Source organism: Phocoena sinus, chromosome 20 (genome assembly GCF_008692025.1).
Source record: "Phocoena sinus isolate mPhoSin1 chromosome 20, mPhoSin1.pri, whole genome shotgun sequence".
Classification (NCBI taxonomy): Eukaryota; Metazoa; Chordata; class Mammalia; order Artiodactyla; family Phocoenidae; genus Phocoena; species Phocoena sinus.
The window spans coordinates 28,647,032-28,669,858 of record NC_045782.1 but is presented as its reverse complement, the minus strand read 5'-3'; the positions used below and the strand labels follow the sequence as shown (position 1 = coordinate 28,669,858).

The 22,827-nt window shown below is 42.9% G+C and overlaps 1 protein-coding gene across 2 annotated transcripts in view; it reads left to right on the top strand.

The window, feature by feature from the left end:
* Positions 1–20,631, top strand: part of TEX14 (testis expressed 14, intercellular bridge forming factor) — an 86,018-nt gene extending 65,387 nt beyond the window's left edge. For both annotated transcript variants that reach the window (XM_032616770.1, XM_032616771.1), the window contains 12 exons: positions 1,176–1,257; positions 4,673–4,735; positions 5,249–5,376; positions 5,973–6,178; positions 7,216–7,312; positions 8,642–8,716; positions 11,582–11,659; positions 12,748–12,847; positions 16,118–16,210; positions 18,129–18,238; positions 19,460–19,511; positions 20,313–20,631. In XM_032616770.1, coding sequence (XP_032472661.1) covers positions 1,176–1,257; positions 4,673–4,735; positions 5,249–5,376; positions 5,973–6,178; positions 7,216–7,312; positions 8,642–8,716; positions 11,582–11,659; positions 12,748–12,847; positions 16,118–16,210; positions 18,129–18,238; positions 19,460–19,511; positions 20,313–20,349 — 1,121 coding nt within the window. In that variant the 3' untranslated portion in view covers positions 20,350–20,631. The remainder of the gene's footprint in view (positions 1–1,175; positions 1,258–4,672; positions 4,736–5,248; positions 5,377–5,972; positions 6,179–7,215; positions 7,313–8,641; positions 8,717–11,581; positions 11,660–12,747; positions 12,848–16,117; positions 16,211–18,128; positions 18,239–19,459; positions 19,512–20,312) is intronic.
* Positions 20,632–22,827: the final 2,196 nt, after the last annotated feature.

Below are 22,827 nucleotides of genomic sequence, written 5' to 3'. Positions count from 1 at the left end.
CTTTCTAGGCATTTGAAAAGGGGTGGAAAGAAGAAGAACCCCTAGGCTTCTCCACTGGTGGGGTTTCAGAGTAGCTTGGCTTCTGCTGAAGGTGGCACTTTTATAGTGGGCCTCCCATTGCCTACCACACTACCTCCTGGACCTAAAGAATGGCAGGCGGATCTTGAGCACTTGCCAGGAGGGCAGGCTGGTCTGTCTGTCCTCTTCTCTATAAACCAGAGCTATGTAATGGTGGAAAGGAAAATGGATGCTGGCCCCGTGTGTCCAGAGGCCTCACTGAGAGCTGGGGAGGAGTGACTTCAGATGCTTGAGGCCAACGAGAACAGAAGACAGTTGAATTAGCTCCTTAGTACTCGAGACCCCATCCCCACTCCTTAAGTGGTGTTTGGTGGCCAAGAGACACAGTTAATGTTCTGGGAATGCCCAGAACATTGGTCTTTTCTTTTCATTTTCTTAAAATTTTCATTTAGTTATTTAATTTTATTTATTTTTGGCTGCATTGGGTCTTTGTTGCTGCATGCAGGCTTTTCTCTAGTTGTGGCGAGCAGGGGCTACTCTTCCTTGTGGTGCACGGGCTTCTCATTGCAGTGGCTTCTCTTGTTGCGGAGCACGGGCTCTAGGCGCGTGGGCTTCCATAGTTGTGGCACGGGGGCTCAGTAGTTGTGGTGTATGGGCTTAGTTGCTCTGTGGCATGTGGGTTCTTCCCGGACCAGGGCTCGAACCCGTGTCCCCTGCATTGGCAGGCGGATTCTTAACCACTGCACCACCAGGGAAGCCCTCGTGGTCTTTTCTATTTGGAATCTTTAGTGAACAAACAGTTCTTGGTTTCAACGCCCCCTGGTGTCTGTAGACAGGAACCAGGTCAGTTTGCCTTCCTGAAAAGACAAAACAACATTTGTCTCCAGAAATAACTGTGCAGTTATAACTGAAAGGCCAGTAAATGGCTTGATTGTATTCTGAGAGTCAGAATATAGTTCTCCCCTCTGAGCAAGGGAAATAAACTTTCAGAGCAAAAACCTCTTCTACAGTGCTCACTCCAAACCCAACTAGGAAGCGCTCTGTTTATGTAGATTATTTCTTATTCTGGATCAGACCAAGGAAAATTCTCGAGAATGAAAGTAATCATCTGGGTTGGCAAAAATTCACTAAAAAATGCATGTACTTTATTCTTTCAGGTGAAGAAAAGTTCCAAATGAGAAAAAACCTTGGAAAGAATGCTGAAATTTTGACCAGGTCTCAATTCCAACCTATACAAAGGTATATGCTATTATTTTTTTTTAATTTTTACTTTTTTTGCGATACGCGGGCCTCTCGCTACTGCGGCCTCTCCCGTTGCGGAGCACAGGCTCCGGACGCGCAGGCTCAGCGGCCATGGCTCACGGGCCCAGCCGCTCCGCGGCACGTGGGATCATCCCGGACCGGGGCACGAACCCGCGTCCCCTGCATCGGCAGGCGGACTCTCAACCACCGCGCCACCAGGGAAGCCCCCTATGCTATTATTTTATTCACAGTTTCAGACTCAAAGAAGTAATGTTAATTGATGGTAATGCCCCATATTTACATGTTGCTCTTCTTCAAATATAATAGCCACCATGTTATAACAGTAAGCTTTGGGCAGCTTAGCTTTGTGAGGACTTGTTCAGCAGAATTGTGAGGCGTCGTGAAAAAGAGTTGTTATCTGTATTCAGATCCTGACTCTGCTTTTCTAACTTGGTCAAATTTCTCAACCCCTCTCTTCTAGCTCCCCATTTGTAAAATAGCAATAAGAATCATCACTGGACATATTGTTAATTGAAAAAAATGCACAACAGTGTATGTAATTTAATACCATCTGTGTAAAAATGAGAGGGAAGGGAGATACCTATAATCCTTGTAGTGTGTCGACATTTCTGGAAGTCTATACAGTGGTTAACTCTAGAGAGAGAGTTCAGAGGTTTTTCTTTTTATCTTATAACCTTCTTTGCTGTTGGAATGTTCCACCATGGGTGCATACTACTTTTGAAAGAAAAAGCTACTTTGTTTTTTTTTACTTTTACAAATGAGAAAGAGAAATTCCATCTGGTTAAGGAAAGTTTCTGTAGACAACATTGAGTTTTATTTTTTCACCTCTCTTAAATAATATATTTTCAATTCTATTGAATAAATGGAAGATCCTAAATTCAAAAAAGAAAAGAATTCTTACTGGGAATGTTGACATAGAGATTAAAAGTAATTATATGACTTCTGGGCATTTACCCAGAGAAATGAAGAATTATGTTTACATGAAAACACATACATGGGACTTCCCTGGTGGTCCGGTGGTAAAGAATCCGCCTTCCAACGCAGGGAACATGGGTTCCATACCTGGTCAGGGAACTAAGATCCCACATGTGGCGGGGCAACTAAGCCCACGTGCCACAATGACTGAGCTTGTGCACCTCAACGAGAGAGCCCGCGTGCTGCAAACTAGAGCCCATACGCTCTGGAGCCTGCGCACCACGACTGGAGAGAGAAAAACCGCATGCCACAACTAGAGAGAAGCCCGCACACTGCAATGAAGAGCCTTCATGCTGCAACTAAGACCCTATGCAGCCAAAAAACAAATAAAGAAATATTTTAAAAACCCAACACATACATGAATGTTTATGGAAACTTTATTCATAATAGCCAAAACCTGGAAACCCAGATGTTATCTAACAAGTGAATGGTTTAATAGACTGTGTTACATCCATACCATGGAATGCTCCTCAGCAATTAAAAAGCATGAACTATTGGTACGTGCAGCAACCGGGATAAGTCTCCAGAGAATTATGCTGAGTGGAAAAAGCAACCCCTGCAAAGTTATTTACTATGTGATCCTACATTTATAACATTCTTGAAATGATAAAATTGTAGAAATAAAGAATAAATGAGTGGTTTCTAGGGGTTAAGAAAGAGATGGGAGTGGGGGGAAATGGACATGGCTATAAAAGGGCAACGTGAGGGGTCCTTGTGGTGGAAATGTTCTGTATCTTGACTGTATCAATGTTGATATCTTGGTTATGATATTGCTCAATAGATTTGCAAGATGTCACCATTGAGGGAAGCTGGGTAAAGTGTATTTCTTAAAACTGCATGCGGACTTCCCTGGTGGTGCAGTGGTTAAGAATCCGCCTGCCAATGCAGGGGACACGGGTTCGAGCCCTGGTCTGGGAAGATCCCACATGCCACGGAGCAACTAGGCCCGCGTGCCACAACTACTGAGCCTGCGCTCTAGAGCCCATGCTCCTCGACAAGAGAAGCCACCGCCATGAGAAGCCCATGTACCGCAAGGAAGAGTAGCCCCCGCTCGCTGCGACTAGAGAAAGCCAGCGCGCAGCAACAAAGACCCAACACAGCCATAAATTAAAAAAAAAAAAGAAAAAGAACTGCATGTGAATATACATACAGTTATTTCAAAATACAAAGATTAATTCAAAAACGAGTAACAGAGATGAAGTGCCTGGTACAATAGCATTCAATTTACTTTGTCTTTTCTGGACCTCAATTTCCTTATCTATAATAATGATAGCTAGTATTTCCTAAGTAGTGACAATATGCCAGGTACTCTGTTTTGTCAAATTTAATTCATATAACAACCCTCTCATTTTGCCAATACAGAGAGCAGAGGGTTTTTTCCTTAGGTTGTACAGTTAGTAAGTAGCTATATCATTAGGATAGGCTAGATTATGTTATGTAACACACAACCCCCAGATTTTAGTGGCTTAAAGCAACAAAAACTTATTTTGTGCTCGTGCTCCACGTCCATCACCAGGAGTGTTCTGTGCTACTCAACCTTCCATCAGAAATCCACAGTGAGGGAGACTCCATCTTTGTGCTTCCTTTCTTACTGAGGCAGGAAAAAAGGGAACATGGTGAATTGTGCACTAGGCTTTTAAAGTTTCTGCCCCAAAGTGAATCACATCACTTTCACTTGCATTTCACTGGTTAAAACAAGTCATATGGCCATTTATGTAAACTAGGAGGGCCAGAAAGTACTGTCCTACATCGTGCTCAGCAGGAGAAACAAATATTTAGTGAACAGAATTAATAGTCACAACTCAATCCAAAATCCATGCTCTTTCCTTTATACCATTGGTCTCACAGGATTGTGCAAAGATTAAAAATGTGGAAACATTTGGAAGGATTTAGCATGGGATCTGGCTTATAGTTTGTGTTTGAATATTGAAAATGAATCTTAAATATTGGTTAAAGTAGAAGCAGGTTAAGTTTGTCTTCAGAATTCTTTTCTGGCCATTTTTTGGCACAAGCCTCTCTTGGCCTCCCCTGATACTCCATGCCAAGAAGCTGTTTCACAGTTGGTAAGGCCCCATGGCTGTGCCCTTTGCCCCATCATCCATCCACAGCAAAGTTCCCATGCTCTGTTGATTTCCTCAGGAGCTTGCTCAGCCAGTAGCATCGTTGGCTGATTTCAGATGGGCTGACCCTTAGAGAGTATTTATTCAGCCTCTGAAGAGGAAACAGAGGCCCAGACATCCCTGAGAACATGTGGCTGGTCAGTAGCAGAGCTAGGATCAGAACCCTCACTTTCCACTTTGAGCTTAGTGCCCTTCCAGCTGCCTCTCACACTGGGCCAGTAACTGGTGCCTTGTACCACGATATTGCACTCTGCTGACAGGGGATTTACATAGTTTTCTCACTTTCTCTCTTACAGTATTGAAGACGAACAAGAGGAGACATTAAAGGAGTCACCAAAGGAAATGAAAGAGAAAGACATGTATGGCCACCAAAAGTTGCCTAAGGATTCTGTGCAAAGTCTTGGTTTTAGGGGAAGAGTATTTCCTTGTTTGTAGGAGTCTGTGTTCTTCCCATTTTTATGCATACATTTAATGTGAGCCTGTTTCTTCTTTCACCAAAAAACTCTTGTGATGAGTGATCTAAATTAACAGCATCTTAATCAAGGAAACAGTGATAAGAAGAATAGAAGTTCATACTTGAGGTAGATTAAATCTGTTTGCCACATAAATAGACTTTCACCTTTGGAATTTATTTTTAGCTGCTGAGATATGTTTAAAGTTAGTATCTCTTTTTAAGATATTCTCTAATATTCTCTTTAAGATATCTTACATATCTTATAGATATCTTATGGGTATTCTAAGATATTCTCTGATTTTGGCCACTTGCCAAATAAAGATTTTTGTGAAGAGCATCTTTAAAAAGTACCTCTTAGGAATATAGTGTTTGATTTTTGTAAACATCTCCCAATTACTCTGTGCTTTTAATTCTTTAGATCACTGACAGACATTCAAGACCTGTCTAGTATCTCCTGTGAACAAGACGGTTATTTTAAGGAAGTCTCATGCAAAACACCCAAAATAAACCACGCACCTACTAGTGTCAGCACTCCGCTCAGCCCAGGTAATAACTAGCAGGGGGATGTTCTGGGAAAGGGACTAACAGCCCCTGCCTCGCTGGCTATGGGAAGCCAGGCTGCAGGAGCAGACCCACAGTGTTTTCTCACAGTACAGAGGGGTTTCTTTAGGGTCAGAGCTGAAGGGGATAATCCCATGGGAGGCCAGGTAGCTGTGGTGGTGGTGATTAACCAGCTATAAGGAGATTTTTAAACTCTAGCAATAGAGACATGCAAATGCAGAGTCTACTTTGTACTTGAAGCACTGTTGAATTTAGTGCAAATACATTGGATTCTCTAGAGTTTGTAACTTAAAACAGTACCTTGTGCTTAAACATACATAGCTCTGGGTCCTGCAACTGCATACAGCCAGCATCAAATATCCTCTCTCTAGTGTCCTTTTTTCCAGTATATTTGTGGTTCAAATAATCTCCCTTTAGTCTCTCCCAAGTTTAGAGATTATCATCAGTGATCAGTGATTATTTCAGTTATTGACAATTTGGAAAATCCCTCTTCCAGTTATAGAGTTTTGTGGGGGCTTCTTTTTGTTGTTTTTAAATAATGTAAAGGATTCAGACACTAACTGCCCTCTTTTCTACAACAGGGTCAATTTCCTCAGCTTCTAGTCAGTATAAGGACTGTCTTGAAAGTATCACATTTCAGGTTAAAACAGGGTCTACCTCATTCTGGAACAGTCAAGAATCTATTCAAACTTCGTCTGATAAATTTACAACTGTCCGAGAGAAAGCAAAGAGCCTAGATTCCCTTCTTACTTCCTCTGAAACTCTTCCTTCAAGACTGACTAATCTCGTAAGTATACTGACCCTGTGCCGCACACTCTTGGAGTGAGTCCAAAGGCGTCAGTGACCCAAAAGGCCAGGATTTCTCCATGTCTGTTTTACAAAGAAAGCAAGAAATAAGCTGGATCCTCTCCAGGCTTCCCTGGGGCTCCTCTCTGAGTCTGTATTGTAGAATGGATGCTGGGTTTTTGTGCCTTTTTTTTCCCCCAGGGGTAGTGTTTGTCAGTTTCTCGAAAGAGCCGTCAGCTGCGATAGTTTATGATGCATTGTTCATCTGCATTGTTCTTTCTACCTAACCATACCTTACGTACGAAGAGGAGGCTCGAGTTCTGCTTCCTTCCTGACGCCTCCTCTGGTTAGTTCTCTGAGAGTTTCGATTGATCTCTACCTTTTCTGAACTCCTGAACCAATAATCTGCAGTAAAAACACTTAATGGTACCTTCTCCTTGCTTCCTCCCCCTCCCCGTGCTGTTTGTTTGTTGGTTTCCTTTCTCTCTCTCCCTCATACTTCATATGTGTAGTCTCTTCAAGAAAACTGAAAGTTCCTTACTTGGTTCTGCTCATTAAAAACCTGTTGACTGACCTTTCTGTAGGCAGATCGATTACTTGTTTGGCCCTCAGTGAAAAATCGACTGTCATCTTCTCTGGGCATTTGACTCACAAAAGGTCTCACTCTGAAGTAGGGAAATAAAGAATTTTATGCTCTTGTTCAACAAACTCTTAATGGGGCAGGTTCTAAGTGCCAGGCACTATGCCAGGCCCTTTTCTAGGCATAGTGACTAGGAAAGTCCACGCCCTGAAGGAGCTCACTACCTGTTGAGAAAGACTGGCAGGATGTAACCCAGAGGTAAAAACTGAGCGCTGTGGAGGCAAAGGGGGTGGGAAGGCTTCCGAGAGGAGATAACGTTTGAATGTTTGACTCAGTCAACAAAACAAGTAGCTTCCTCCATCAGTGATACACAAGATTAATCTTGGAAATGACTGAGCTTAACAGGCCTTTTTAGCTTAATACACGTGTCGGTTACCATGTTTATGTCTTACTTGTAGAAGAGATTGCCTGCATTTCCTGGGGCTGGTTCCTCCAGCATTGCCAAGGCACCTGACACATCATCCCGTGCCACTCAGAGGAGGAGCCTGCCAAAAGGTACCCTGTGTTTAATATCAAAATACAAGTTCGTAATAGTAAACCAGTTTAAGGGAGACTTCATCTCTTCTTTGATGGCTACAGCAGATTCAAACAAAAATGCTAATTTCCCCTGACTATAAAAGTAAAACATACTCATTATAGAAAACTTAGAGAATACAGATGAGCTTAAAAGAGAAAACCACGACCATTCTACCATTATTTTTTTAAAGTTTTTTTTGATGTGGACCATTTTTAAAGTCTTTATTGAATTTGTTACAATATGGCTTCTATTTTATGTTTTGGTTTTTTTGGCCACGAGGCATGTGGGATCTTAGCTCCCCAACCAGGGGTTAAACCTGCACCCCCTGCATTAGAAGGCGAAGTCTTAACCACTGGACTGCCAGGGAAGTCCCTTACCATCATTTTTTAACCTCTTGTAGTATTTGGGGGCGGTATATATATATATATATATATATATATATATATTCTTTTTCTTAGCATAGTTGAGATCGTATAGTGTATCAGCTCTGGCCTGCTTCTTTTTCTTTAATGATATATTTTAGGATTTCTACTTGTCAGTAAAAATTATTCATAAACATATGTGATGGCTGCATAGTAGTCCATTCTACTTATGTTGCTTAACCATGCCCTTATGTTGAAGATTTATGTTGTTTTCCAACTTTTGCTCTCTGTACAGAAATCTTTATCTGAACCTCTGATCTTTTCCTTAGGATAGAGTCTTAGAAGACAATTTCCAGATCAAAGGGTATGAGAGCGTTAACAGCTCTTGAGGTGTAATTGCCTTTGCTCCATTAATCTTATTGTCTTGTGTCTTTGGTACAACTCTTAGAATTTCCCTCAGGGGGATAGAGATATTGTGAACTATGCTGAGGGGTTTTGGTTAATGTTATAATTGAGCCCTTACGTGAAGGCCCAAAGTATGGTCTCCCATATCCCCTGGCCTGATAATCTATAGAGAAAAGCCTCCCACTTTTTTTCATTTTGACGGGTCTAGAGCTTCTATATCCCTCCAGCAGTCTTGGTCCAAATTGGAACCCCAGCCTCTTAGTAAGAATTTATACCTCACGTCCCTCAAATATCCTTGGGGAGGGGCACAGATCAAGTGACTGAGGTGAGGTGTGATGTAGGAAAGGGTTTAGAGTAAAAGGGAGAGTAAAGCCTTTCACATATGAAGTCTCAATTAGGACCGTTAATATAAGAGGTTTTCTCCCCGTCTTAGCTTGTTTCATCATTGAGAAATCCTAAGTCAAATCCACGTCGAAGCCTCGAAAACCTAGTTCAGGTCTAGGAAGGCAGTAAGTCACTTTCTCCTTTATCTTTTTTAAGAACTAGTAGAAACCATCTCGCAGCATCACATTGATGAGCTACCACCACCATCTCAGGAGCTGCTTGACGAAATTGGTAAGGCACGCTCAGTACAGAATATACTCCATGGCCCTGCTTCTTATGGTCACTGACCACATATGGTTCTTTGTCTCAGGTGAGAGCACTAGTACCGAAGGCCCTATAAAGGTTGATTGAATGTACAGAATTCTGGAAGAGACAGTTTTCCAATAAAATGGGCCTCAGACTACTACTGAAGTCTGGCCAGGATAATTGGTCTGTGTCTGTTGTCATTTTGTTACTTAAAGGGTCTACGGTAATGATTCTAAGAGGAAATAACAACATTCAAGTGGTTTATTATGATGAACTTGTTTTATTAAAAGAATTCTTAGCTCCTTTTTGAACCAAACTAGCCATACTTCAGCCATACTGAAGTCTGGCAACTCAGGCCAAAACACCCCATGCTTTCTGTTTTGCCATTAGCAGGAGATATTAAAGGTATTGGCATTGTGGATGAATCCCTTTCCTGAGGGCAGGGAAGTCAGTGGCACAAGACCTAATGAGACCAGAATTTTCCATTTCAGGCAGAGACTGAGGGATAACTGCTCAATTTTAGTTGCAGCTGATCAGCTGGCCTGCCCAGCTGAGCTGATGCTGAAAGTAAATGGAGCATGGTGATAGAAACATTTGGGGCAGGTGGTTTGCTTCTCCAGGGAGGACTGACTGCCCTCTTTGTGACAGCCTGGCTGACCAGCCCCTCACTCTCAGAGGGCACATCTCATCAGACCTCTGATGGTACAGTTCTTGGTATGGGAACAGTAGGGAGTTTCCTGAGGGGCATCTCTTGATTTTCAGGGTCTCTGAGGTTTTGTGTCTCATCAGGAGGAGGGAGTTGAATGACTCAATGGGCAGATACGGTCTAGGCTACCCAACCCCTAGCCCCTGGCTTGTTGGCCTTACAAACTTGGGTGGAGCCGGTCAGAGCTGCCAAAGCCTCCCTCGGTTTCTTTCTTTTCTGTAGTCATAGGCCCTTCTTGCCTCACCACACCCCTCGCCCAGTGCCACAGGGTTGTGCGGGTCACAGGGTTGTTGGCTCTTAGGGCTCCCACCCCGGCACCAGCCTGCCTCCCCTGGAACCCCCTAAGGGGTCCCTGCAAATTCCTCCCCTCCAGTTGCTCTCCTTCACATACTCATGGAACTACTGCTTGTGAGAGTAGAGGTCAGCCCCTCGTGTCCCGCTCAGGTAGATTCTCAGGGCCGTCTGACTTTTGGTCACGGCTTAGGACAGTACTTGTAGGCTCCTTTGCAGTTAGACCTTAGCGATACTTTTCCTCTGGATCCTGCTCTCCTCTCTCTGCAGTCACAATGTGGACCCCCACCCCCCATCTCAGCAGCTGTCACCAGGCTTCTGCAGCCAGCCTCTTGGCATGCTGTACCCCAGTGTGCTCTGCAGAAACTCTTCCTCATTTCGCTTATGGGAATTATCTGGGGCAGGTTTCTAGGCGATGTCTTGTACTTTGAGATGGGTCAGTAATTTTCCAGAAAGACAAAGGGCAGAGGGCACCTGAGTAGTTTCTCCTAATAACGGGTGTGCCTACCTGATTATTGTTTATCATCACTCTCGTTGTTTCCTCTCAGGAGAGCTTTGGGGAGTGACCTGGAGCTGACACCTACTCTTTTGAAGGGCACACATCCACAACTCCAGGCTTCCGTCCAGGGCCTAAAGGGGAGGGTCCTTTAGAATCTTGTAAGATCAACAAGGGACTACCTCTAACAAAGATAAAAATGGATTTTAAAATTTCAGATTATATTAAATGACCTTATGGGGCCCCTTGATGCTCAGGGGCTGCCAGGGAGGGCTTGCTTCCTGACCTGCTAGAAGGGCAAGACCTGTGCCTGCACACAACAGGGCCGTGCCGGTGAGCCCAGGGGTCCCGTCTGTGCTGCCTCCCAGCTGTCTCTCTGATGGGCTCTGGGGAGCACTTTGAGGAAACTGAGCGCCTAACACACGTGAAGCAGCGCACGGAGTTTAGCAGACGCTTGTCTTAGTCTAATGATCAATCCGTTAGGAACTGGAAGTTTTATTCTTTGCCTCTTGTCTCTCTACAGACCAGATCAAAAATGTGTACTTTAGGCCAATAGAGATAGGGAAAGATTTGGACTACTCTGAATTTACCAACTTTTTGAGAGAGGATATAAAGTAGAGATTAAGAGCATAAGCCTTAGAGCCAGACTGCCTGAATTCAAACTCCAGTTACACCTCTTAGTATCTGTGTGATGCTAGGCAAGTTCCTTAGCCTTCCTTGTTTTTAAAAAAAATATTTATCTTGGCTGCCCTGGGTCTTCATTGTGGCACGCGGGATCTTTGCTGCGGCATGCACGCAGGATCTAGTTCTACTGACCAGGGATTGAACCCAGGCCCCCTGCATTGGGAGCGTGGAGTCTTACCCACTGGACCACCAGCCAGGGAAGTCCCTCCTTAACCTTTCTTTACCTTAATTTCCTCATCTGTTAAACAGGAATAACAATAATGTGATCAATCTCATAGGGTATTGTGAAGATTAATTGTGAATATTAATCTTGAATTAATGTATGCAAATTAGAAAATAGGACCTGCCACTTAGAGCTCTGCAAGTGTTACCTATCGTCATCATTATTTTTACTTTTATGTTTAGTGTTACATGGGATTGGACGCCTAAGGCAGTGGTTCTCAAACTTCATCAGGCATCAGAAGCACCTGGAGGGCTTGCTACACCATCCCCACCCCCAGAGTTTCTGATTCAGTAAGTCTGAGATGTGGCCTGAGAATTTGCATACCTAACAAGTTCTCAGGTTATACTGAGGCTGCTGGTCTGAGGAGTACTGTTTGAGAACCACTGCCCTAGAGGATAATGTGACATGCAAAAGAAGAAATAAGTTGCTTTCTGCTCTATGTTGTGACAGAGCACCTGAAGCGGCAGCAGGCCTCATGCACAGTGTTGGATGAGAACACAGCAAGTCATCTGGGCATCGCTGCAAGTGGTAAGCCAAATCCCCAGTTCTTTCTCATCAGATTTTGCTGTAACTGTCCTTGGAAGCACAGTGGTACATTTGGGTGAGTGTGGACCTTGAGGTCAGGCACACTCCACCTCAATTCTGACTCCATTACTTACTTTGGTATGACAGACTGTTTAATGTCTCTGAGCTTCAGTTATCCTCATCTGTAAAATGAGAATGATAACTCCTACCTAATGATGTTCATGCATAGTGCCTGGTACGTTGTAAGATACTTAACAAATGTTAGTCTCCTTCCCTTCATAGGACTGCTGGCAGGATGAAATGAGATAGCATATGTAAAATGCCTGGCATACATTAAAGGGCACTACCCTTACCCACCCAAATTCCTTCCCTGGCTCCAATCTGGAAACATCTAACAAGTGGGAAGAGGGTGGCCCCCCAGAATAAATCTGTACAATTTGTTTTCTGGGACTCTTGCCTCCTCTTTTATGTGCCATTTCTTTCCTCTGTCTCTCTCGAGCCTTGGCACAGGCAAGGCTTCCTGCCGTTTCACCTGGCAAAGAGCTCCCCAGACCTCAGAAGCAGCTGCTGTGGATACAGGCGCCCTGCAGATTGCCACCTGGCCCCCTGCTCTTGTGGGAAGAGGGGAACCCGTGCATTGCAGACTTCAGGGTCCACTGATTAGCCTTAATTTTTTGCACTCCATTTTTTTTTTTTTGGCTGCGTTGGGTCTCCGTTGCTGCACACGGGCTTTCTCTAGTAGCGGCGAGCGCGGGGCTACTCTTCATTGTGATGTGCGGGCTTCTCACTGCGGTGGCTTCTCTTGTTGCAGAGCACAGGCTCTAGGCGCACGGGCTTTAGTAGTTGCGGCACGTGGGCTCAGTAGTTGTGGCTTGCGGGCTTTAGACCACAGGCTCAGTAGTTGTGGCGCACAGATCTAGTTGCTCCGCGGCATGTGGGATCTTCCCGGACCAGGGATTGAACCCATGTCCCCTGCATTGACAGGCAGATTCTTAACCACTGTGCCACCAGGGAAGTCCTGCACTCCATTTTAAGGCAGGTTTTCTCAAAATTTTTTTTGTTCTAAAGTTAAGTCTTTCAACTGTTTTTAGATCAAAGGCATTTAGAAGAACAAGAAACTAACAGTAATAAAGAAGACAGCAGTATGCTTTGGACCAAAGAAACTCAGGATCTAGAAGAGGATACAGAGAGGTAACAGAAAAAGCTGGATTTTTTTTTTTAAAGTGTTTGAAAAAACTATAGTGTTAGTTTATATTAGTTTTTCTTCTGATATTGACAAATAAGGAAATAATGGTCTTTTGTCATACTATCCTTATAGCCCCTATTCCTAAAAGGTTTTTTTTGTTATTTTTTAAAAGTCCTTAATTGTTATAAAATACATATAACACAAAATTTTTAAGTGTACATTTCAGTAGTGCTACGCATATTCACATTGCTGTGCAACTGATCTCCAGAACTTTTTCATCTTGCAAAACTGAAACTCTATACCCATTAAACAACAACTCGCCATTTCCCCCTCCCCTCAGTCCCCAGCAACCACTGTTCTACTCTCTGTTTCTCTGAGTTTCACTATTCTTTTTTTTTTTGAACATCTTTATTGGAGTATAATTGCTTTACAATGGTGTGTTAGTTTCTGCTATATAACAAAGTGTATCAGCTATAGGTATACATATATCCCCATATCCCCTCCCTCTTGCATCTCCCTCCGGTGTTGTTTTGTCACTGGCTTATTTCACTCAGCATAATGTCTTCAGGGTTCATCCATGTAGCATGCATCAGAATTTCCTTTCTTCTTAAGGCTGAATTCCAGTGTGTGTGTGTGTATCACATTTTGTTTATCCATTCATCTGTTAGTGGACACTGGGTTGCTTCCACCTTTTGACTACTGTAATGCTGCTCTGAGTGTGAGTGTGCAAATAGCTCTTCAACACACCCTGCTTTCATTTCTTTTGGATATGTACCCAGAAGTGGTATTGCTGGATCATATGGTAAATCTATTTTTATTTTTTTGAGGAAATGCCATCCTGTTTTCCACAGCAGCTGCACCATTTTACATTCCCACAAACAGTGTACAAGGCTTCCACTTTCTCCAGATCCTTGCCAATACTTGTTATTTTCTGTTTTGTTTTGTTTTTTTCTGGCTGTGCCAAGCGGCATGCGGGATCTTAGTTCCCCGAACAGGGATTGAACCCGTGCCCCCTGCAGTGGAAGCACAGAGTTTTAACCACTGGACCACCAGGGTGGTGGTGTTTCTGTTTTTTTGATAGTAGCATCCTAATAGGTGTGAGGTGATACCTCATTGTGGTTTTGATTTGCATTTCCCTAATGATTAGCGATGTTGGGCATCTTTTCATATGCAGAAGGCCATTTATATATCTTCTTTGGAGAAATATCCTAGTCCTTTGCCCATTTTTTAATAGGATTATTTATTTTTTTCTTGTAAAGTTGTTGTTTGTTGTTTTTACTCCATTTTGTGAGGGAAACATCGGTTTCAGTTTCTTTCAAAGCATTTGAAAGAGAATTTTTAGATCTTTCTAGCCAAATAAGAGTAGATGGAGGCAACCATCCAGACAATTCAGTCTGAAAACACAAGTTTGCCTCAAGAAACCCAATTCCGTTCTTGACTTGGAGCTCTCCTTTGACCTGTGTTGTAAGGTAAACCACTTCAGATCACCTCCTTTGCCTCCTAACATTTCTTGCTTTGTCCGAACTGTTATTCAGGGCCAGGACTGGAGGGAGGTGAGTGCAACACACTCCTTGGTCACAAAATTGAAGGAGGCACCAAAAAACTCAGAAGTCAAGAAAAGTACTATTTTGATGCCATATTTTTAAAAATCAATACTAATGCAAAAAAAAAATCCATGATGAACAAAATATTTACGTTTTAAAGAAAGAGAGGCTATGGATCTACACTTACACCACTTGCTTCATCCCCATCCTGGACCAGCAAATCCTTGGGGAAGCCCTGCAGAATACTTTCAGCTGCAAACGTTAGAAAACCCCACCATCGTGTTTAAATGAGTTTGTCTCACATGACATGAAGCCCGGAGGTTGGCAGGGCATGGCTGGCATAGCAGCTCAATGATGCTACCAGGGACTTAGGCTCTTCTGAGCTTTCTGCTCTACCAGACATAGCATGTTGGCCTTTGTTTTCAAGCTTGTCAACTCCTGGACAAGGTGGCTGCTATCCATACTCCAGGCAGAAATAAGAGGGTGGGGCAAAGGAGTAGTCTAGCCAACTTCATGTCTTTTTATCTGGAAAGCAAAAGCTTTCCTAGGAGCCCTTCTCAGCAGATGCCTACTTATATCTCCTTGGCCAGATGTGACGCATGGCCACCCTTGGTTGCCAGGGAGACTGGAAATTGAGTTTTTAGCTTTCAGCTGCTGTAGAAGAGGAAGGTAAGGGAGGAGAGTGTTATGAATAACTTTTGGGTAGTGAATCCAGTTTCTGTCACACTCTTCAAGGGCTAAACTATTCTCCACAAGGAAGGAAAAGAGAGAGACCTGGACAGGAAGTGAGGAGACTAGAGCCCTGGGACCTGAGAGGAAGTGGGGAGAGGTTTTTTTTTGTGTGTGTGGGGGTGAGACAGAGAAGACAAAGAGGCAAAGGGGGAGGAAGGTAAACTTTTAAAAGTTTTATAAACCTTTTGTCTATAATGTATGATGTAACTCCATTCATTCCATCTCCCCCAAACACCTTCGGTAAATATCTAGCCATTATTTAAGGCAAAAGAAGAGTAGCTCAAGAAGGCCAAATTACATTTGGTTATACAAATATAAAGTGCTTTGCACATTATCAAAAGTTAGCTACTATTATCATTGTCTCTTCCTTTTTCAAAAGGGCTGGCTATGCTAGACACAGGTGGATGCCCACAGATGCTCAGTCATCTCAGTCCTTGGCACCAAGCCAGAGTGGAAGATATTTTTTCAGATGGTTGGGACTTTTCAGGCCTTCTGAAAACACATTCTCTGCATCCAGTAGCCTCAGAGGCAGTTCTTTTTTTTTTTTTTTTAAACATCTTTATTGGGGTATAATTGCTTTACAATGGTGTGTTAGATTCTGCTTTATAACAAAGTGAATCAGCTATACATATACATATGTTCCCATATGTCTTCCCTCTTGCTCAGAGGCAGTTCTTAATCTGAAAAACTTGTGGGAATGAGTGTGCATTTCTAGCCTCAGGTGGAAATTGATGTAATGATCTAGAATTGAGACAGAGTCTAATATCACACTTTGGGCTTTTTTGTCAAGAGGCTAAAGGAGGGTTCTGGTGCACATTTAAATCGGATCTAAGTGACCACTACAACTCCAGGTACAGTCTCACCGAACTCTCATTTTCTCATGTGTATAGTGAAAGCAGGAGTTTGAAGGTCCTTTCCCGCTCTAGAGTGCTATGCCTCCTTGTCAAGGGAGAAGGGGAATGATTGCTGTCTCAATTCTCTTCACTTGCCCTTGCACAGAGCTCACTCTACGCTTGATGAGGACCTGGAAAGATGGCTGCAGTCACCTGAGGACAGCACGGAGCTACAGGGTCTCCCCAAGTGCTCGGCAAGGTTATTGTTCTCCATCAGGGGATCATTTTTTTTTCTTTTTCAGGAAGGGGGACTAGATTTTAGTTCAGTTTTTTGAAAAAGATAGATTTTAGTTTTTTAGGAAGTACATGGACTCCTCGGAGAAGGAATGTTTGGTGATGGCGTTACATTGCTCTAGATAAGCCAGCCCCGCCTTCTGTCTCCCCCCTCTTCCTCCAGCCACCCACAGTGCTCAAGATACTGACTAGCAGACTGATATTAGTATAGAAACAGGCCTCTAAGACTGCTGTGTCCAGGCCCTGTCACCTTCAACATTTTCATCAGTCATTCGAATTAAATCAGAAAAGGCATGCTTATCAAATTTTTAGATAACACAAATCTAAGGATAAATGCTGATGTGATGGGCAGATAAACTGTGGCTTCAAAATGGTCTTGACAGGTGGAAATGTTAGATTTCTCTGAAAGATAAAAGTGAGCATTTAGATCCAAAAGTATAGAATGTGAGAGATCTGACCTATTGAAGCGTTTTTGATCGGAAGCTCCTTCTCAACTGTAATTCCATTGAAGATGGGAAGTGCGTCTTATTTTTATACGCCCAGCATTTAGCATGCATTTTGAGATGTGGTAAGAATTCAAGAAATTCCCTTGAAGAAGACATGGACAGCGACTCCATGAGGCCTCAGCTTGATGCAGTTGCTGAAAAGGTCAGTGCAGCACTGATGCTGAACAGACAGAAATGTACAGCCCAGGTCACGGTGATGTCTTAGGCTAGCTAGAGGACTTCTAGAACTCACGTGGGGCTCCTTTGGGGTGTCACATTTTAACAGTCAACAAATAGAAGAGGGTGGCCACAGAACAGCTAGAAGTCTGGAAACCTTGTCATGTGAGAACAGCTGAAGGAGCTGGGAAGGCTCAGTCTGAGAAGAGCAAATGGAGTAGAGAATTTGATAGCTGCCCCCAAATACCTGAAATATTGTAAAGTGAAGAGAGTCAGCTTGCTCTCTTCTGCCCCAAAGGACAGAGCCACTGACCAGAAACTGCAGAGTAAGAGATTTTTATTCAGTAAAGCACAAGCTTTCTAATGGCCACAGCAATCTGATAGAGAAACAGCTGCCTCTACACTAACTTTCACAGCAGCTCCTCCCACCCGAGCGTAGGCTGCATGACTCTCTGGTCCAGGGCATTTGGACGGAGGTAATAGATAACCTCTTCCAACTTTAGAGCCTGTGATTCTATTAGTGATGAGAGGTTAGGAGGGAAAAAAATCCTTTTCACCCTAGCTGGCTTTATTTTCTCTCTCACTTTGCATATTTTATTTTGAATATCCACCAGATGAAAACAGAAGAAAAATCCCTAAACCATGTCCGTTTGATTCATCCATCATCCGTTGAGCACTGTCAGTGAGCCGAGCACTGTGCTGGGGGCTAGAGATGCAGAGGGATAGGCTGTCTCTGCCCTTAGGGAGCTTATAGTTGAGTGGGGAGTTGGTTTCTGCTTACTGGTTTGACAAAGGTGGTCTTCAATTGTTAGATACTGCAGTTAGATATTGAGAGTTTTAGGAAATGAAGATAAGGTAATAAAAATACATGTGGTTGTAAAAAGGACACCAATTACAACATAAGTGAAATGCTTTTTTCCTTTGGGACAATACAGCCTAGTGGTTGAGAGCAGCGTCTGAGTCAGACTTCCTGGGTTCATCCCAGCTCTAGGACTTACTGGGCATTAATTTAACTTCTTTGTGCCTCAGTTTTCTCATCACTTAACTACCTTATATAGTTGTGATGAGAATTAAATGAGTTAATATACATTGCAGCACTTGAACTGTTCCACAGGGAACGCACAGTTAGCTCTAGTTATTATTATATTTCCTTGGGAACGTAGTCCTGTTCCCCTGGCCATTGTGCATGTGGTTTAATGACCAAAATCATTGTCATTGAAGGGAGACAAATACCAAAGATCAAGAAGTTGGTGAAAAGAAGAGAAAAGGGGAAGAAAGCATCACGCCAGAGAGAAGGAAATCAGAAAGCTTTTTAGGGACTTCTGAAGAAGGTATGAATTGGATGTTCATTTACAATGTAGCCTGGAGTCCTTGGGCTTCCATGAGCATCAAAGTTATTTAGAAATGTTTCCCAGACGCTATACATAATCCTCCTACACTTTTCCCCTGTAGTTCAGCCCAGGTTTTCTGTTAAATGCCAATTATGCCTTTATCACAAAACAGTAACAACAGCCAATTCTATTTCTAAAGCAAGCCTTCAGCCAGGCTCATATTGTCTGGAAAGACGTTTTCCTTCTAATGTGTCTTCAAAAGATAAGAAATCATAAATTGTGGAATTTAAGTGGAGTCTACAAGTAATGTAAAAAGTACAAAACTTAATTTCAAAACTGTTTCGATAGAGCTTTAAGGCGCCATTCACAAATGATGCCCTCCTATATTTAAGTTCCTCCTCCTCGGGAAGTTAGCATCATTAACTCTTTCAGATCATCTGGAATCCCTTTTATCCCTTCCCCAGTCCATTCTCATTCTTCTCCTTTTTCTGCCCTGCTTTGTGCCCCAGGATGCTGACCCTTGTGAACTGAATCTGCTGGGCTTCCTGGCCAGCCGGCTTCCTGTTGGCCAATGGGAGACCCCAGCAGAAGATCAGATAATTGGGATATTACTTGCCTTGCTGCCTACCTCAGTACCTCATCTCTGTGTGGAAGTGATGTCCCTCAACAAGCACAGCTTCTATAGTGCAGCCCATCCTTCCCAGTTCTAGCTCTCACCAGGTTCCAGTAACTGTTCTGCCCCGCCTCTCCCCCCGCAACCCCAGTCTCTTCAGACTTAGGGGTGGTAATGGCTTCCCACTGCTGCTAGTTGCTGGATGCTTTGCCATACCTTGTTTGCTCCCTTAATTCTGACAACACCTCTGTAAGTAGTCACTTCATTAAAGGGCCTGGGGGTGCATTCTGTTTCCTCCAGAACCCTGACTGGCACAAGGCCCAGTGTGTGTGAGCGTTCAGCTAGTATTGAATTCACCGAGAACATAATGCAGGGACTTTGTGAAATTAGCATCATTTGTGTCCATTGCTATGACAGGGAGCTGCAGGATGTTAGGAGTGGAAGCCCAGTATCTGTGTTTTTAGAAAGATTCTATCTCTGTAGAAGAAAACAATTGATGGAGAGAAAACAGTCCACCCTAAACTAGAGAGAGTACTAATGTGACTTCTGAATGCTCTCACCCTTTGACCCAGAAAGTAATCAAGTTGTTTTTTCTTCCTCCTATCAAGAGGATCTAAAACCCTGTTTTTGGAAGCGACTGGGTTGGTCCGAACCATCCAGGTAATGAGATGTCAGATGTTTGTAAGTCAAAGTCCACTGTTTATAGACAACATGAACAGACTTTAAACATGTACCAGTATCTAAATAAACATTAATGACAAAGACTTGAATTCAGAGTTACTCAGTTTTAAAAATGCTAATGTTTATAGTTAATTAAAATACAAGGGGAAATTAATGCCAACTTTGATTACATAATTGGTAGACAGCACAAGAAGTGTGTTTTTTTTTTTTTGGCTGTCTTGGGTCTTTGTTGCTGCACGTGGGCTTTCTCTAGTTGCAGCGAGCGGGGCCTACTCTTCATTGCGGTGAGGGGGCTTCTCATTGTGGTGGCTTCTCTTGTGGAGCATGGGCTCTAGGCACGTGGGCTTCAGTAGTTGCAGCACGCGGGCTCAGTAGTTACAGCACACAGGCCCTAGAGTGCGTGGGCTTCAGTAGTTGTGGCACGTGTGCTCAGTAGTTGTGGCCCGCAGGCTCAGTGGTTGTGGCGCATGGACTTAATTGCTCCGCGGCATGTGGGGTCTTCCCAGACCAGGGATCGGACCCGTGTTCCCCGCATTGGCAGGCAGATTCTTAACCACTGCGCCACCAGGGAGGTCCCACAAGAACGGTTTTAGGTGGAGGGAGTACAGAAGATGCTGCTCTCGAAATGCTTTACATTTCCACGATACACTAACTTATCATAATCTCACTTGATTATAAAGATCAAAGTTTCTTTCCTTTGAACTCAGTTGAATAAAAAGAGGCTGTTGTTTGTGTCTTTAAGAAACACCACACCAACTCAAAACTCCCTTTTTTGTTCAGGATAATCGTGCTGGATCAGAGTGACTTGTCAGACTGACCGGAAGTGGACCATAGATGGACTCCTGGCCTGCGTTTGGGTATCTGCTCATGAGCTCCCTCCTTCCCTCGTCTGCTTCAGTCACCATTAGGGCAGTGGTTCCATTGCTCACACTTTGTTTAGCCGCCACAATAGACAGAACGACTTGTTTGTTTGCAGCACATTTAACCATTTGTTTTCAGTCAGATTTCTGAAAAGTAAACGGTAGTTTTGATTGTAAAGCTTTCTCATTGTGTCCAGAATGGTGTTTGGTTTTTTAATATAAATTTTCAAACACTTCAACTCCTGTTATATAATAAAATGTTTCCTTTTAATACCAGTTAGGTTTCAGCTGTAAGATATATTTCTGTATTTTAGCTGTTGGGAGAGGACCTGCCACCCAAAGAAGTTTTGAATTCTGTTACAAAGTTTTGACAAGTAAATAACTACTGCTACCACCCATCGTACAAACTGGCACTAGTCATCCATGTTTTATTACAGAAATATTGCCCTCCTCTTCACCGGGATTGCCATATTCCCGTTCCAGCTACAATTGACTTACATGATAAAAGTGTAGGTAGGAATAAAAGCCCAAAATATTTTGAACTCTTTAAGGTGAACAAACATCATCTCTGTATATTTCAGTTTACACCTCACATCCTTAGTGTCTTAGAAGGATGAAACTATGGTAAGAAAGATCACAATATTTTCTCTAACTTAGCCTCTTTTGTGGTGCTAGCCAGCTAACATTTTATCTGTAAGTAGTAGGTCTTTTGTTTGTGAAAACCGGATAGTTCCTATTGTGGACGGTCATATTCATACAGTTCTTAGCTCCCCAAAATTTTACCCTGCACAAATAAAACAGGAAGGTACAAGTTTATTTGACCATTTTAAAGCAAGGAAACAGTGGCTTGCCATTGTAACCAGAGGAAACCCATGACAAATTACTTTACAAATAATACGAAACTTTGAGGGATACAGAGACTTAGTAACATGCAGTACTTCCTCTCAAAAAACTTTATATGGTGAGACAAAACCAACATACCTAAAAATGTAAGAGCTAATAGCAGACCTATCATGATAAATGGTAAGATATGAAATTACAGGATGATCTATTAGTATTCATAAAGGCTACAGACTCGCACTGCTGTGGTTTGTAATCCTTTGTCTACAGAGTAGACTCTTCTGTCTGGTCAGTGACTATGTAATATTGGCCAACGTTCAGAATAATAATGTTGATAGATATTGTTTACTGGTTATGGAGCACCTGTTATGTGCCAGGTACTTTGTATACTTGGTGCTTTTCCTGCACGTGGCGCTCTCACTGTATTTCTTTAGCATGCTGCTCTTCCTATCCTTCAGCAGCTGTTACTTCAAACTTCCCATCAACATTTAACAGATGACTTACCTCCAACTTTACAGAGAAATTAGCCATCAGATGGGAACAAATCAGCTTCCCACCACCAACACTACTAACAAGTAGTCACATCTGTCTCTGTGACTAGAACAGTTGTAGGTAAATCAGTCTACCCTAAACTAGAGGTGGACCTTTTCTACATGTATTCTTTCTATTGATACTTTCCTCCACGTTACACTGAAGGAGGTGTGTCTCTTCCCATCCAAGGCCAGTCTCGTCTTCTGTCTGCTCAGAGTTATCCTTCTCAGGTTATTATCTCCCTTCTTAGTATCTCCAACCCCTTCTTTATTAGCTTCTTTTCATCACTTGACGCACTTGGATTTTTCCCATTGTTAAAAAGTATTCCCTGGATTTTCCTGGCAGTCCAGCGGTTAAGACTGTGCTTCCATTGCTGGGGTCACTGGTTCGACCCCTGGTCAGGGAACTAGGATCCCTCATGCCGTGTGGTGCGGCCAAAAAAAAAAAAAAAGTATTCCCTGGATCCCACGTCTCTTTCCAGCCACTGCCCCATCTCTTTCCTCCCACTGCAGTTAGAGTTCTTAAAAGAGTTGTCTACACCTGCTGCCTTTAGTGCCTCACCTCCGCCTCACTCTTCAACCCACTATAATCTGAACTCTGCTCCTTCCATTCTCAGGCAATCCTAACGTTACCGATGACTTCCACATTCCTAAATCCCAGGGACACTCTTCTGGCCTCGTCCAGTTTGCTCTCTCAGACTGTTCCCTTGGCTCCTTTATGTTACAATCTGGTTTTCCTTCTATTTTTCTGGTTATTCCATCTCAGCCTCCTTTGGGGTTCTGCCTTTACCTTTTCTTTTTAAAATTTATTTTATTAAAGTATAACTGAGTTACAGTGTTGTGTTAATTTCTGCTGAACAGCAAAATAATTCAGTTATACATATATCCTTTTCTTTATTCTTTTTCATTATGTTTTATCACAGGATATTGAATATAATTCCCTGTGCTATACAGTAGGACCTTATTGTTTATCTATTTTATATATAGTAGTTTGTATCTGCTAATCCCAAACTCCCAATCCATCCCTTCCCCACCCCCCTCCCTCTTGGTAACAACAAGTCTGTT